Source organism: Dipteris shenzhenensis, chromosome 7, assembly GCF_047967505.1.
Source record: "Dipteris shenzhenensis isolate YYH24624 ecotype China chromosome 7, Dip_SZ_1.0, whole genome shotgun sequence".
Classification (NCBI taxonomy): Eukaryota; Viridiplantae; Streptophyta; class Polypodiopsida; order Gleicheniales; family Dipteridaceae; genus Dipteris; species Dipteris shenzhenensis.
In genome coordinates, this window is record NC_141602.1 from 8,975,590 (window position 1) to 8,989,890 (window position 14,301).

A 14,301-nucleotide genomic window follows, 5' to 3' on the forward strand; every position below is an offset into this window, starting at 1 on the left:
GACTAATCCATTTCTTAATCCATTCCTTATGAGGCCTTTTGAGACCCCAATTCTCCCCTAATGAGTGTTTTTTTGTTTGGCATTGCCTCAACTTGGTTGTGGCACTGTGATAATAAATTGCCACTTGGGTGCCTCTATTTCTAACATGAGATTCCTCAACTACCTCCATGGAAACTTCTAGGCATGATTTTGAGTTCAATAATTCCGTCTGCCGTGAGGTGAGAACATTTTACTCGTGTCAAAGCCGTGTTGGACCTGGCTTCCACCCACCAACACCACCATTTCTCCACGGCTTCCAAATCATTTTTCTTAAATAAGCTAGTTTTTCCAAATAAGCCAGCTATCTCATCTCTCCCCTAATCCTGTTACTGCACACAGTGTTTTCGGGCTTTGTAGGCTTTGCAAGCTATGTCCCTCCTGTGTAGACGCTGGGCCATTTGCCTATGCCTCCTGCTAGTTTGTTTCGTCTCCCTCCCTGCCCGCTACGGTAGTAGCCAAGCTACAGCGACGCCCCTTGTCTTTTGTCACTTCATGCTCTATTCTTTCCTCTACAGTGACGATGTTGCTGGCCTTTCGAAAGAAATTCAGCTAGCGCAACAGCATGGTATTGATGCTTTTGCGCTCAACACAGGGGTGTGGAATGATATTTATCAAACACGAGCTGACAACTTCTACACGGCGGCCGCAAAATTGAACTTCAACCTCTTCTTCTCTGCGGATATGTCGGGCAGTCTTACGCTAGACAATTTGAGAACCATGCTCACGCGCTACGGAAACTACACAAGCCAACTGCGTTACCAAGGCAAACAATTCTTTTCCACATTTTCCGGGCGAACAGTAAGCATTTCTCCCTATACGGATCCCCTTAGCACCTGGCGCGATGGGGTGTTTAGTCAGGCTTCCGGAAACAACATTTTCTTTGTGCCATTTTTCGAAACCAACGGCCAGCAAGATGACATTACCAGTGTTATAAACGAATTCAATCCTATCTTGGATGGCTTGTTTGCGTGGGATACCTCCGCTTGGCCTTACCTAAATGGGGATTACTCTACGCCTTCAGATGCTGCCGACATGGCGTACTTGGCTGCCTGCGGAGCTGCCGGCAAGGTATATATGGCAAGCGTGAGTCCCTGGTTCTACAGGCCGGACCTGGGAATCAAGGGAGACTACGCTGGAGATGGGCTCTGGAGGACGCATTGGGAGCAGCTGATTAGGTTGCAGCCTCCGCTTGTAGAGATCGTGACTTGGAACGATTGGGCGGAGCGAACATACGTGGTGTCGGTGTCTTCGGAGAATACACCATACGGTGCCTCGGAAAACAACGATCTGGGCTACCCTCATCTGCCGTTTCTGGATCTCGCGAGCAGCTATTACATCCCATGGTTCAAGACAGGCCAGGAGCCAAGCATAACGCAAGAAGTCTTGTATATTTACTACTTTGTACAGAGCAAGGAAGGCTCAACAGTGCCGAATGCAGCCGCACTGCAAGACAGGCTGTATGCGACGGTCACGCTGATGCAGGCAGGAGACGTGACGCTGAGGTCTGGCTCAACGAGCACGGTGTTTGCGAACGTGCAAGCAGGGGTTCAGAGCGTGAGCATGGCGTTCAGCGAGGGGCAACAGAGCGCTAGCATGGCACGCAATGGAGTGCAAGTGTTGGAGGTGTCCGGTGCTCTTGCCATCGTCAGTCCCAGCAGCTCCTCTTCCCTCGACTTCAACGTCTACTCCATCCACACTTAAGCCATTCACCTCCACAGCTTTTCAATCTCACTCCACGTTGGAACTTGGAAGTTGGAAGGACTAACTCCCTTTTCACTTTGAGTAAACGAGTAACCCGACCCGTCTACCACGGGTAAGAGTCCCTCCGTCTCAAGGTGGTGAAATATCTCTAATTTCAAGAAATAAAATTTGGCTTAGCTCACTCAATCTTGGTTTTGGGACAATAAAAGTGAAGTATAGATGGTCAACCTCCAATTTAAATAGATAGGCTTTCCATATTTCTATAACATTCGTGTTTCAATTAATGGGAATTTTTTATGACATGAAGTTCCAATTTACCACCTAGGCCATGAGACCCATTCACACACCCACACACACTTTTTTTTGGGGGTAAAATTACATATACCACACATACTCACACACACACACACAAACACACGCATGCGCATGCACACACAACACATGCACGTGCACGCACGCACAGAGAGAGAGAGAGAGAGAGAGAGAGAGAGAGAGAGAGCCCAAGGGTTAGGGTTGAATTTTTGCCATCATCAGATTTATTAGGATTTATTCATCTTGCTAGCAACATTGAGCCAGTGGAACACATGAGTCCTAAAAGGTCCAAAAAGATTGCATTTGCAAAGTTCGCAAGCTTTGTCCTACATTTATTGCATGCCCTTGGATTTCTTGCTCAAGCTTGTTGAATGCGATATAAGAAATCCAAATAATCTCATTGAGTTTGGAATCTCTTTTCTCTCTTAAGGAGAGGTTTGGGGGAGGATGATTGGAGAAATCTCCATCGTTAGATTACAAAGACCATCTTGGACCATTGGATACGAAAGTGAGGGACACGTATAACCTTTGATCCAATTCAGCGTGGACAGTTAATTCCATCGTGTGATGTTTGCAGTTACATGAGTTTCATAGCCTCGCCATCTTGAACGATTACTTCTTCTGAGATGCTGGCTACAATCACTCATATTGCGATTGATTCTCTTTGAAACATGATGCTGGCTGCCATCAATAATATCGCGATCGATTAGCAAGCAACAAAGTTTTGAAAAAAATAAAATAAATCATTCTATTTTTTCGCTTTGTAGTTCGTCGCTCATTGCTGTTGATTGCTAAAATTGTTTATCGCGATTTTGAAGCGAGATCGTGTGCAAACAGACAGAGTCAGATTAATTCGCAATATCTCTAGAGTACTCTTCAAATCTGAATCTAGAACAAGCAGCAAGGTAAAACAACAAAAAAAGTTCGTTCTTCTTTTTAGCTTTGTATTTCATCATTCATATGTGTTCATTGCTCTATGCTCTAGCCAATAGCTAAAGAAAGGGACAACGATAATGAACTGAAGGCAAAAAAGAGAAAAGGCAACAAAACAAAGGTTCCAGGTTGAGCAGAGAAAGAGTAGGAGGAGCTAACGAGGGGAGAGAGAAGAACAAATTAGCCACCCAAGGCACATAGATAAGGAATCATCATTCATGTGTGTTCATTGCTCTATGCTCTAGCCAATAGCTAAAGAAAGGGACAACGATAATGAACTGAAGGCAAAAAAGAGAAAAGGCAACAAAACAAAGGTTCCAGGTTGAGTAGAGAAAGAGTAGGAGGAGCTAACGAGGGGAGAGAGAAGAACAAATTAGCCACCCAAGGCACATAGATAAGGAGAGGAGATTGTGAGGGAATCATCTGTAGATGGTAGCATTGTGGGGGTTAAAGGTCACTATGCCTTTACCCCGGTTATGTACAATACTCAAACACATATATAAATGAATGAAAAAGAAGATTAGGGTGGTTTTGCACCCACCAAACTTGTGTGGCTCTCTATCTCTCTCTCTCCCTCTTCCATTCTTGCTTCCGTTGAGAGCACTCTCAATTGGTATCAGAGCCCGGGTGATCTAGCTGAGCGTGCGTGAATGCTTGGAAGCTCAGTAGCTCTGTGGGAGGAAGCAGAAGCTTTGTGGGAAGCTTTGTGGGTGACTTTACTTGCATCTGAGTGTGCAGAGACCTTGGAGGAACCTTTGGAAAAGTCACTTTGGCTTTGTGAAGTGGTTTTGAGAGCCTGTTAAGTGGTTTCAAAGAAAAAGTCGTTTTTTGAGCTTTTCCCTGTTCCGTTCGATGACAGAGACTCCATATTGACTTGTAGAGGTAACTATTGCTTGCTTTTGGTGTCCACATTACTTCAGGAGCTTGGAAACACCTTCATTCTTGAATCTGGGACCATTTCATTGGATTTCTGACTCACTATGTCAGTTTCTGCGTTTTTTGCCCGGGTGTTGGAACTCAAGTTTGGAGCAACCATTTGCAGATCTGTCAGTTCCGGTGGACTCAGGAAGTCCTAAAACTTCTATATTGCTCATCATTCACACTCCGGTGGAGTTTACAGATAGCTCTGTTTCCAGAAACGTTTTTCAGTCCGTGTGTTGGACCCAGTGATTGAGACCACGGTTTCCAAAACCGTCTGTCCCATTGCGTTCCGGACGCCTAAAAACCCCTACCTATCAGTTCTTGCGTGATTAGGTGGAGGATTTTCAGAGTTATAAATCTCTGTGTATTCGATTTCGTCTCTCTGTTATGCATTTTTCATTCTAAGGTTTTGAAACCTTAGATTTATGCCACATGGTAGTGGATAAGTGTTGACTCCCATTTCTCACTCATCGGTTGGGATTTTGGAGTTCTGGCAGAAGAGAGATATTTGCAGATTTTATTGCTGAGTCCGATTATGCAATGGCGCCCATGTTTTGAAGCATCTCAGGTTCTATTTTCAGTAGTGCTCATTACCGTGGGACTATGATTTCTTGAGCATACCTTATGCAGGGTTGCAGTTTGAGTAGTGTTGTGCGCTCATTCGTGGTATGCATTGGGTTGCAATGGATGATTTATAGGCCATTTGGATGCATTGCGGTCCTTGTTGGATGCGCTGATAGGCCCACATTGCCTTGTGGGATGCTATTTTTTATGGACGCTTTGCACATGGATGCTATTTTATGCTGAGGGATAGCTTTGACACATTGTTGGTGATGCACTGATAGTGCTATGCTCTCTTGGATGAGATATAATTGATGCATATGCCAGTGGACGGTGTATCTTTTGATGCTTTGAGCTTTGAGTTTTTTGTGATATTTCAGTCTATTGTGGCATACACATTTGGGTGCACCTAGTATTTGGTGTGATTCTCTCTTGAGGCACTAGCATATGGGATTTTGCTTTATTTCATCATGGCATCCTCTTCCATGTCTGAAAAGGAGTTTTTCAACATTAAAAAGTTTGATGGGACAAACTTTTCTTTGTGGAAAGAACAGATAAGGGATGTGCTTATTCAAAAGAAGTAGATTAAACCCTTGGCAGGGATTGAAGCTAAGCCTGCAAATATGTCTGAGGATGATTGGAATGAGTTGGATGCATTAGCAAAGTCTACTATTAGACTTCATCTTGTAGAGTCAGTTTATTTCACAGTAGTAAATGAGCAGACTACGGAAGATTTGTGGAAGAAACTGTGTGCCACTTATGAGAAGGAAATTGCCTCTAATAAAGTTTACCTCATGAAGAGGTTGTTTGAGCTGCAGATGAAGGAAGGGGTCTCCATTGCTTCTCACTTGAATGAATTCAATATTATTTTCAGCCAGCTTCAGGCTCAGAAAATGAATTTTGATGCGGAGACTAAGGCAATATTTCTCTTATGTTCATTGCCATCCTCATGGGATACCTTCCGTACAGCTGTCAGTAACTTTGCACCTGGTGGAGTACTGAAATTTGATGATGTTGTGGGTAGCTTGTTGGCCGAGGAGATTAGACGGAAGTCTATGGATGGCAACAAGCAGGATGCAGCCTTAAATGTGCAAAGGGGCAGATCACAGTTCAGGGGGAAGTCCCAAGAAAGAGGGAAGTCTCATAGCAAATCCAGGGCACGGAACATTGAGTGTTACCATTGTGGCAAGAAGGGCCATATGAAAAAGGATTGCTACAAGCTGAAAAGAGAGTAAAAGGATAAGAAAAAGAATGAAAATTGGGGTGCAAATTAAAAGGAAGAGAGTCCAAGGGAGGACAAAGGAAAAGTGAAGATCGAGGAGATCAATGCAGTCACACATGATAGTGACAATGACGTTCTCTTCATGTCTAGTTTATCTACAGAGTTGCTTACCACTTCAGATGATGCATATTCCCAGGATTGGATTTTGGATTTTGGTGCTTCATTCCATGTTACTCCCCATAGGGAATGGTTCTCCACTTATGATAGTGGAAAGACAGGTTGTGTGCATCTTGGAAATGACTATGCATGTGACATAGTGGGAGCAGGTGACATAAAGTTTTCTTTTGCAAATGGGTCTGCATTTGTTTTGAAACATGTGAGACATGTGCCTAAGTTGACCAAGAGTCTTATTTCAGTGGGTCAGCTAGATGATGCTGGTTTTCACACCACTTTTGGCTTTCAGAGTTGGAAAATTCAGAAGGGCTCTATGCTTTTGGCCAGGGGTGCCAAGTGTGGGACTTTGTATCCCTTACATGTATCAGGGGTATTTGATCATGTTGTTGCAATAACGGAGCAGCCAAGCACTTCTTTGTGGCATTGCAGGTTGGGGCACATGAGCCAGAATGGAATAAAGCTCTTATGCCGTTTGGGTTATGTACCGCATTTGAGTTTCTCTGATTTTGAATTTTGTGAGCATTGTCTCTATGGGAAGCAGACTAAATCAGCCCATAAAAGAAGGGGAAAGAAAAAGTTTGAAAAGCTTGATTTGGTGCATTCAGACGTATGTGGTCCCATGCCTACACGGTCATTAGACAGGGCTAAATACTATGTGACATTCATCGATGATGCAACTAGGAAAGTGTGGGCTTATGCTATAGCTCGGAAGAGTGATGTGTTCTAGGTATTTCAGAAATGGCTGGCCTTGGTTGAGAATCAGTCCGGTAGAACGCTTAAATGCCTACGGACTGACAATGGTGGAGAGTATCTCTCTCATGACTTTCAGCATTTCTGTGATACTCGTGGGATTAAGAGGGAGCTTACATCTCCTCATACTCCAGAGCAAAATCCAGTTGCAGAAAAGATGAACCGTACCATTCAAGAAAGGTTGCAATGCATGCTTTCCAATGCAAGTCTTTCTGGTGGTTTTTGGGCTGAGGCAATGAAGATTGCAGTGCATGTGATCAATAGATCACCTAGTAAGAGTTTGGATGGTGGTATTCCTGAAGAGGCATGGAGTGGAAAGAAGCCCTCTTACTCTCATTTGCGTATATTTGGGTGTGAGGCATATGCTCATGTGCCAAAAGAGCTTCGAAAGAAGCTAGATCCTAAGTCTAGGAAATGCATCTTTCTAGGTTATGGGCTATCGTCTCTGGGATCCAGAAGCAAAGAAGATCATACGCAGCCATGATGTGGTCTTCAATGAGAAGAAGATGCATAAGGCACCCATGAGGGATGTGGAAATGAGGAGAATCACTTTCCAGGATGTGAATCCACCTGCCTATGTTGATAGACAGCAAACTGTCCATGCACCAAATGTGCAAGAAATGGTACCACCAAGTACTCCCACAGGTATACAATCAAGGGTAGATGATGGATCATCTATTGGTGGAAATGATGAGCCAAATGTGGCTAATATGCAAGTGGGACAGCAAGCTGAAATGCCCTTGAGAAGATCATCTAGAGTGTCTAGACCGCTTGATAGGTTTGTTCCAGGGGTAGACTATGTGATGCTTACTGATTGCGGGGAGCCTTCTTGCTACAGAGAGGCTATGATGCGTGAGGATCAACGCAAGTGGGAGTATGCTATATGCAATTAGAGATGAGTTCACTTTTGAAGAATAAGACTTGGGACTTGGTTTCTTTGCCACATGGAAAGAAAGCATTGCCATGTAAATGGGTCTATAAAATGAAGGTCACAGGTGATGATGTGCCTAGGTACAAGGCCCATTTGGTTGCTAAAGGGTTCAAGCAAGAGAAGGGTGTGGACTTTGATGAGATATTCTCTCCGGTTGTGAAGATGACCACACTTAGATGCATGCTTGGACTAGTGGCATTAGAGGATATGGAGCTTATGCAAATGGATGTCAAGACAGCTTTCTTGCATGGGGATTTGCATGAGGAAATTTACATGGTGCAGCCGGAAGGCTTTGAAGAAAAGGGCGAAGAGCATTTAGTTTGCAAGCTAAAGAAGAGTCTCTACGGTCTTAAGCAAGCACCTAGAGAATGGTATCAGAAGTTTGATGCTTTCATTCGGTCCCAGAGTTTTAGAAGGAGTGAAATTGATCACTGCCTCTACACTAAAAGAGCTAAGGATAGTAGCCTGATAATCCTTGCACTATATGTGGATGATATGCTATTGGCTAGCAAGAACACTTATGAGCTAGATGCATTAAAGGCCAAGTTGCATGAGGCCTTTGATATGAAGGATTTGGGACTTGCAGGTCATATTCTTGGTATGCGCATCACGCGTGATCGGAGTAGGAAACTCCTTTGGCTTTCATAAAAAGAGTATGTTACAAAAGTATTACAGCGTTTCAATATGGAGGGGGGGAAGGCAGTGAGTACTCCATTGCCTCCATATGTGAAACTGAGTCATACAGATAGTCCCAAATCAGATGAGGAGAGGGCCATGATGGCCAAGGTTCCTTATGCATCAGCAGTTGGGAGTCTTATGTATGCTATGATAGCTACTAGACCAGACATTGCATTTGCAGTGGGAGTTGTTAGCCGGTATATGGCTAATCCAGGAAAGAGGCATTGGGAGGTAGTTAAGTGCATCATGAGGTACATGAAGGGTACCAAGGAGATGTGCATTTGCTTTGGTAAAGGAGACATGCGTGTACTTGGGTACATAGATTCAGACTATGCAGGGCATGTGGATAGTAGGAGATCCACTTCTGGTTATGTGTTCACCTTTGCAAGTGGTGCAGTGTCATGGATGTCTCGTGCACAGAAGTGCATTGCTTTGTCTACCATAGAGGCTGAGTATGTTGCAGCCACAGAGGGTTTCAAGGAGGCTATATGGCTTGATCGGCTAGTGGGAGATTTGGGGATTTATACAGGTGTACCGACATTGCATAGTGATTCCATGAGTGCTATATTCAGCTAGCACGGAATCCGGTCTTTCATGCAAAGACCAAACACATTGAGGTCAGGTACCATTTCATCAGGGAGGTACTTGAGGACAAGCGCATAGAGCTTGTCAAGGTTCATACAGATGATAACCCTGCAGATATGCTAACAAAGAGTCTACCTAGTCAGCGGTTTGAGTATTGTCGTGTATTGATGGGCATTGGATAGTATGCTCATTGGTTGTTCTCCCTTAAAGGCATATTGTCCTTTAAGTGGGAGGTTGTGGGGGTTAAAGGTCACTATGCCTTTACCCCGGTTATGTACAATACTCAAACACATATATAAATGAATGAAAAAGAAGATTAGGGTGGTTCTGCACCCACCAAACTTGTGTGGCTCTCTATCTCTCTCTCTCCCTCTTCCGTTCTTGCTTCCGTTGAGAGCACTCTCAAGCATGTTATCTTGGAGGGTAGTCAGTAAGAAAGTCACATTTAAAAAATGTCGAAGATCACAATGATCTTGGTTTAATGAATTTGATTTGCTCATTTTGTGGAGCCAAGTTCTAGGAAGTGATGAGACACTTTTTACTTAATCTAATACAATGGAATTTATAAGATAGGTTGATAAAGTCTCATTTTCTCCCATCACAGGTATTTCCACCTTTGCTAGAAACTTGTCTTCACCTCTTTCCCTTCACAATGAATCTTTCCTTGGGCTTACACAAGCTCTAGTTTTTATTTAGGTAGTTAGACACCTATACTTGAAGAAGAGATTTTGAGGCATCTAAGATTTTTGGTGAAGAGATTGGAATGGAAGTACTATTCATGAGATTTGAAAGGATTGCCCACTAGTTACGTGTCTCCAACCCATCTCCATTACAAGCCTTAGGTTTGAGTGAGTTCTTGAATTCCCCCCCAACCCATCACATTGCACTTCTCTCCATGCTCATCCCACCATCGTGATGATAATGATGATCCATCCTTGGAGCCCCCTACCAACCCATCTCATTGCACTCCTCTACATGGCTCATCCCACCATCATGATGATAAATGATGATCCATCTTTGGAGCCAAATGGCTCCTCTCACCATCTTGTAGAACATGATGATGCTTTGATGAATGAATTGAAAGAATCAAGTGGAATCCTTACTATCGAGAGAAAGAGTATTATTGATTTTCCTTATAATCTCTTAGATAATTTCATCCATTGAAAAAGGAAAGCTAAATTGGTTGACAGAGTTCTCATAGACTTAGAGAGTGAAAAATGCCTATCAAATCTATTATTAAAATTTAACAATCCTCCTCATGAAAGAATATGGCAAGCCATCGATGACATGCTTTTGACAAGTCCATCCCAATCCAATTAGTGCTTTTGCAAAAAAATTGAAGACCACTTGTGAGTCCACAATGTTACTTTCTGCCCCATGGTTTAAGAGATATGGAATCCATTTACAAATCCTTGCTTTAAGTGTTTCCTCTTGAATCTAAGCAAGGTTGATCCTACCTTCTAGAGGCTAAGCAAAATGTTGATTGCTGTCTCAATGACCATTCATATATCCAATCTCCCACTTTCCAAATGGCTTCTTCCAACAATAAAATTTTCCATTGGAAGTGTTTGATAATGCTATAACTTTGCGGATTCAAGAAATTTGTATTGTATTAGTAGACTTGGAGCAACCTAGTTTTATTTTGGGAAGATATATTTTTGAAAATATCATGGACATTCTGTTTGGCTTGGATTTTTATTATACCTTAGAGATGTAGCTTTCTAATTTTGCTAATAAATCTTTTAAATGTATTCGATGGGACTTCATTAGTTTTGGCTAAGGTTTTTAGTTTGGGAGAATGGTTGAGATGCTATTTGGGAACCTTTCAACTATCTTATGCCTAAATGGAGGGATAGTAGGAAGGTTTGATTTACAGAGAATGGGTCCACAAGGGTGCTTGGTGACCCCACAATGTTTTCTCTTCTATTGTTCTTTTGATAAGAGATTGGATGAGGGTAGTCTTGTAGGGTTACTCCCTTGTTTTGGGAAGTATTTATGTGCCCAGTTGCTTGCTCATGACATTATTGGCTCTCATAATAAAACCAATGGAGGTGCAAATTCTAGCATCAATGGAGCTCCATCCCTGCTTCAAAATTCGAGTCAGCTCCATTACCCCTCCATTAGTAGCACATTATTTCCCTCGTGTGCACTAAGCCTAACGATAGGCAAATATGGGCATCAAAATATTAGAAAAATAAATGTATTTTTAGTTTGTGGAGAACTCAAATGATTATAATGACCTACCCCAAGAGGGGCAGGCCAAAAAGAGTCTTATTGAAAGAGGTCCTACATTGTTATGGACTTCTCTATCTCTTCTCTATTCTCTATATATCTTAAGGAGAAGTTTACCAAACCTCCAATGTGGCAATGATTTGGAGGCTTGGGAAGAGAGGAGGGAGGTTCGCAGGAGCTTCGGAGGGCGTTCAGGGAGGAAGAGGAGCAAGAGTAAGAGGAGAAGCTCAAGGTGCCATGTGGCACTTTGTATGGGGACTAGACTGTGAGTCATGGCAGACGGCACGAGGGCAGCTCTAATCACCAAGGTGCCATGTGTTGCACCGAGAGAGCGGCACTCAAGAGGTCTGCTGACACGGGCAGTAGAGTTTGGCCCTAGTTTGGCATGCACAGTCTAACATGCATTGAGCTAAAGTCTAGACTCTGACCCAACCTCTGGACATGCACACACAGAGAGAGAGAGAGAGAGAGAGAGAGAGAGAGAGAGAGAGAGAGAGAGAGAGAGTAAATGCGTGAGGGGGGAGGAGTAAATGCGGAAAGGGCTGATGAGGGGCTCATGGGACCGGCACAAATAGGGAGAGAAAGAGGAGAGGCCACAAGATGCGGGTCGTGGCACAGATGCAGAGGTGCGACGATGCGATCGCCACATTTTACACATGCCACATGTCAAGGTGCGAGCTCGCAGCATCACAGCAGTGCATCTGGGACCACTGCATGTGGAGGATAGGACAGAGAGAGAGAACAAAGAGAGAGGGAGAGAGAGAGAGAGAGAGAGAGAGAGAGAGAGAGAGAGAGAGAGAGAGAGAGAGAGAGAGAGAGAGAGAGAGAGAGAGAGAGAGAGAGAGAGAGAGGACGAAGTATACATATAAAAATTATTTTTATGTATAATTAATATAATAATAATAATATATGTATGTATATGTCTATGTGTGTGCATGCCCGCCTATAACTACACACACACACACACATACACACACACACACACACACACACACACACACACACACACACACACACACACACACATATCATATTTATATTTTTGTACATGTGTTTGTGTGTGGGGGGGAGTGGAGGGAGTAGTTAAGTGGAGTAAATGCGACTGACACTCTTGTCACACACACACACACACGCACGCATGCACACAAATACACACACAGATTCTATATATATATATATATATAATATTAATTATTCATTTATATATATGTGCACTTTCACATGTGTTTTAGAGAGGATGTAGCATAGCGCACGCATGCGAGAGAGAGAGAGAGAGAGAGAGAGAGAGAGAGAGAGAGAGAGAGAGAGAGAGAGAGAGAGAGAGATTTTCTTAAAGTTTGTCAAATCTTGAGATTTATAAATGAAACCTTCTTATCTTACTACTCTTTTAAGGACAAAATTCCATGTGGCATTCAAAGGGGAGTCCTCTTCTCAAGAGAGGAGGGTTCCACATGGTAGCATGAGGTGCAAAGGAGGGCTCCAAAGGGGCTTCACATGGCAGTTGGAGGAGAGCTAGGAGCATTACCCATCTTGCCATGTGGGAGTGAGGAGAAGGTGGCTGAAGCTACAACAGCAAACACGGCGAAGTGCATGATGCTTCAAAAAATGCACGAGTAGAAATGAGCAGCAAAGTCAGGCAATGGTGGAAGTGCAAGCAATCTATGAAAGTGTGAGCCACAATCTATGATAGAGTGCAAGCAACATGAGAAGTGTTAGCCACAATCAGCCCACTACCTTGTGGCCTCAGTCATGCTAATTATGTCCACTTGCTGAGTGGGTCTCACAACCTCGATGCCACCTCCATGCCAACTCCCCCAACATAGCTCTCTTCCATTTCAGCTTTAGAGGCATTCTTATGTTCTAGCTTTGTTCCATTCCAACTCTAGAGTAATCTATGCTTCAAGCTTTATTCTAGCTCCCAACAAATGGTTACAGCTCTTCCCTAATTTGGTGGCCCTGCCATTACATAATTACAATGATACCTTTCCATTGAGGAAATCTAACGTAAGCTAGCTTTCGCATACGCAATGCTCGAAGGCTAGTTTTTGCTACTTTGCTCCACTTGATCAGCTGGCTCTTGGCAAGAAATAGAGAGGCCAAAATGCAAACAGCAATGTTGAATGCTACTACTATGGTAAAATGGGTCATATGGCTAAAGATTGCTATAAAAAGTAGAATGACATCATGAATGGAAAGTTGTAGCAAGGGAATTATGCATCTTCTAGTAGACAGGGTGATGATAGAAATGAGCATCTGTTTATGGTGCAGCACATGATCAATTCTGTGACAAGTGCAGAAGAAAGCAATGATACAAAGTCCCACACTTGGCATCCTTGGCCAAAAGCATAGAGCCCTTCTGAATTTTCCAACTCTGAAAGCCAAAAGTGGTGTGAAAACTAGCATCATCTAGCTGATCCACTGAAATAAGACTCTTGATCAACTTAGGCACATGTCTCACTTGTTTCAAAATAAATGCAGACCCATTTGCAAAAGAAAACTTTATGTCACCTACTCTCACTGTCACATGCATAGTCATTTCCAAGATGCACATAACCTGTCTTTCCACTGTCATAAGTGGAGAACCATATCCTATGGGGAGTAACATGGAATGAAGCACCAAAATCCAAAATCCAATCCTAGGAATATGCATCATCTAAAGTGGTAAGCAACTTTGCAGATAAACTAGACATGAAGAGAACGTCATTGTCACTATCATGTGTGACTGCATTGATCTCCTCGATCTTCACTTTTCCTTTGTCCTCCCTTGGACTCTCTTCATTTTGATTTGCACCCCAATTTGCATTCTTTTTCTTATCCTTTTGCTCTCTTTTCAGCTTGTAGCAATCCTTTTTCATATGGCCCTTCTTGCCACAGTGGTAACACTCAATGTTCCGTGCCCTAGATTTGCTACGAGACTTCCCTCTTTCTTGGGACTTCCCCCAAGAACTATGATCTACCCCTTTGCACATTTAAGGCTGCATCCTGCTTGTTACCATCCATAGACTTCCGTCTAATCTCCTCGGCCAACAAGATACCCACAACATCATCAAATTTTAGTACTCTACCAGGTGCAGAGTTACTGACAGTTGTATGGAAGGTATCCCATGAGGATGGCAATGAATATAAGAGAAATATTGCCTTAGTCTCTGCATCAAAATTCATCTTTTGAGCCTAAAGCTGGCTGAAAATAATATTGAATTCATTCAAGTGAGAAGCGATGGAGACCCTTTCCTTCATCTGCAGCTCAAACAACCTCTTCATG

The 14,301-nt window shown here is 43.1% G+C and overlaps 1 protein-coding gene across 1 annotated transcript; it reads left to right on the top strand.

Moving 5' to 3' along the window:
* Positions 1-342: 342 nt before the first annotated feature.
* LOC147899902 (glucan endo-1,3-alpha-glucosidase agn1-like) lies at positions 343-1,969 on the top strand. The gene has a single exon (XM_087377334.1). It carries the CDS (start codon positions 409-411, stop codon positions 1,738-1,740), a length of 1,332 nt encoding a protein of 443 aa, XP_087233460.1. The 5' UTR covers positions 343-408; the 3' UTR covers positions 1,741-1,969.
* Positions 1,970-14,301: the final 12,332 nt, after the last annotated feature.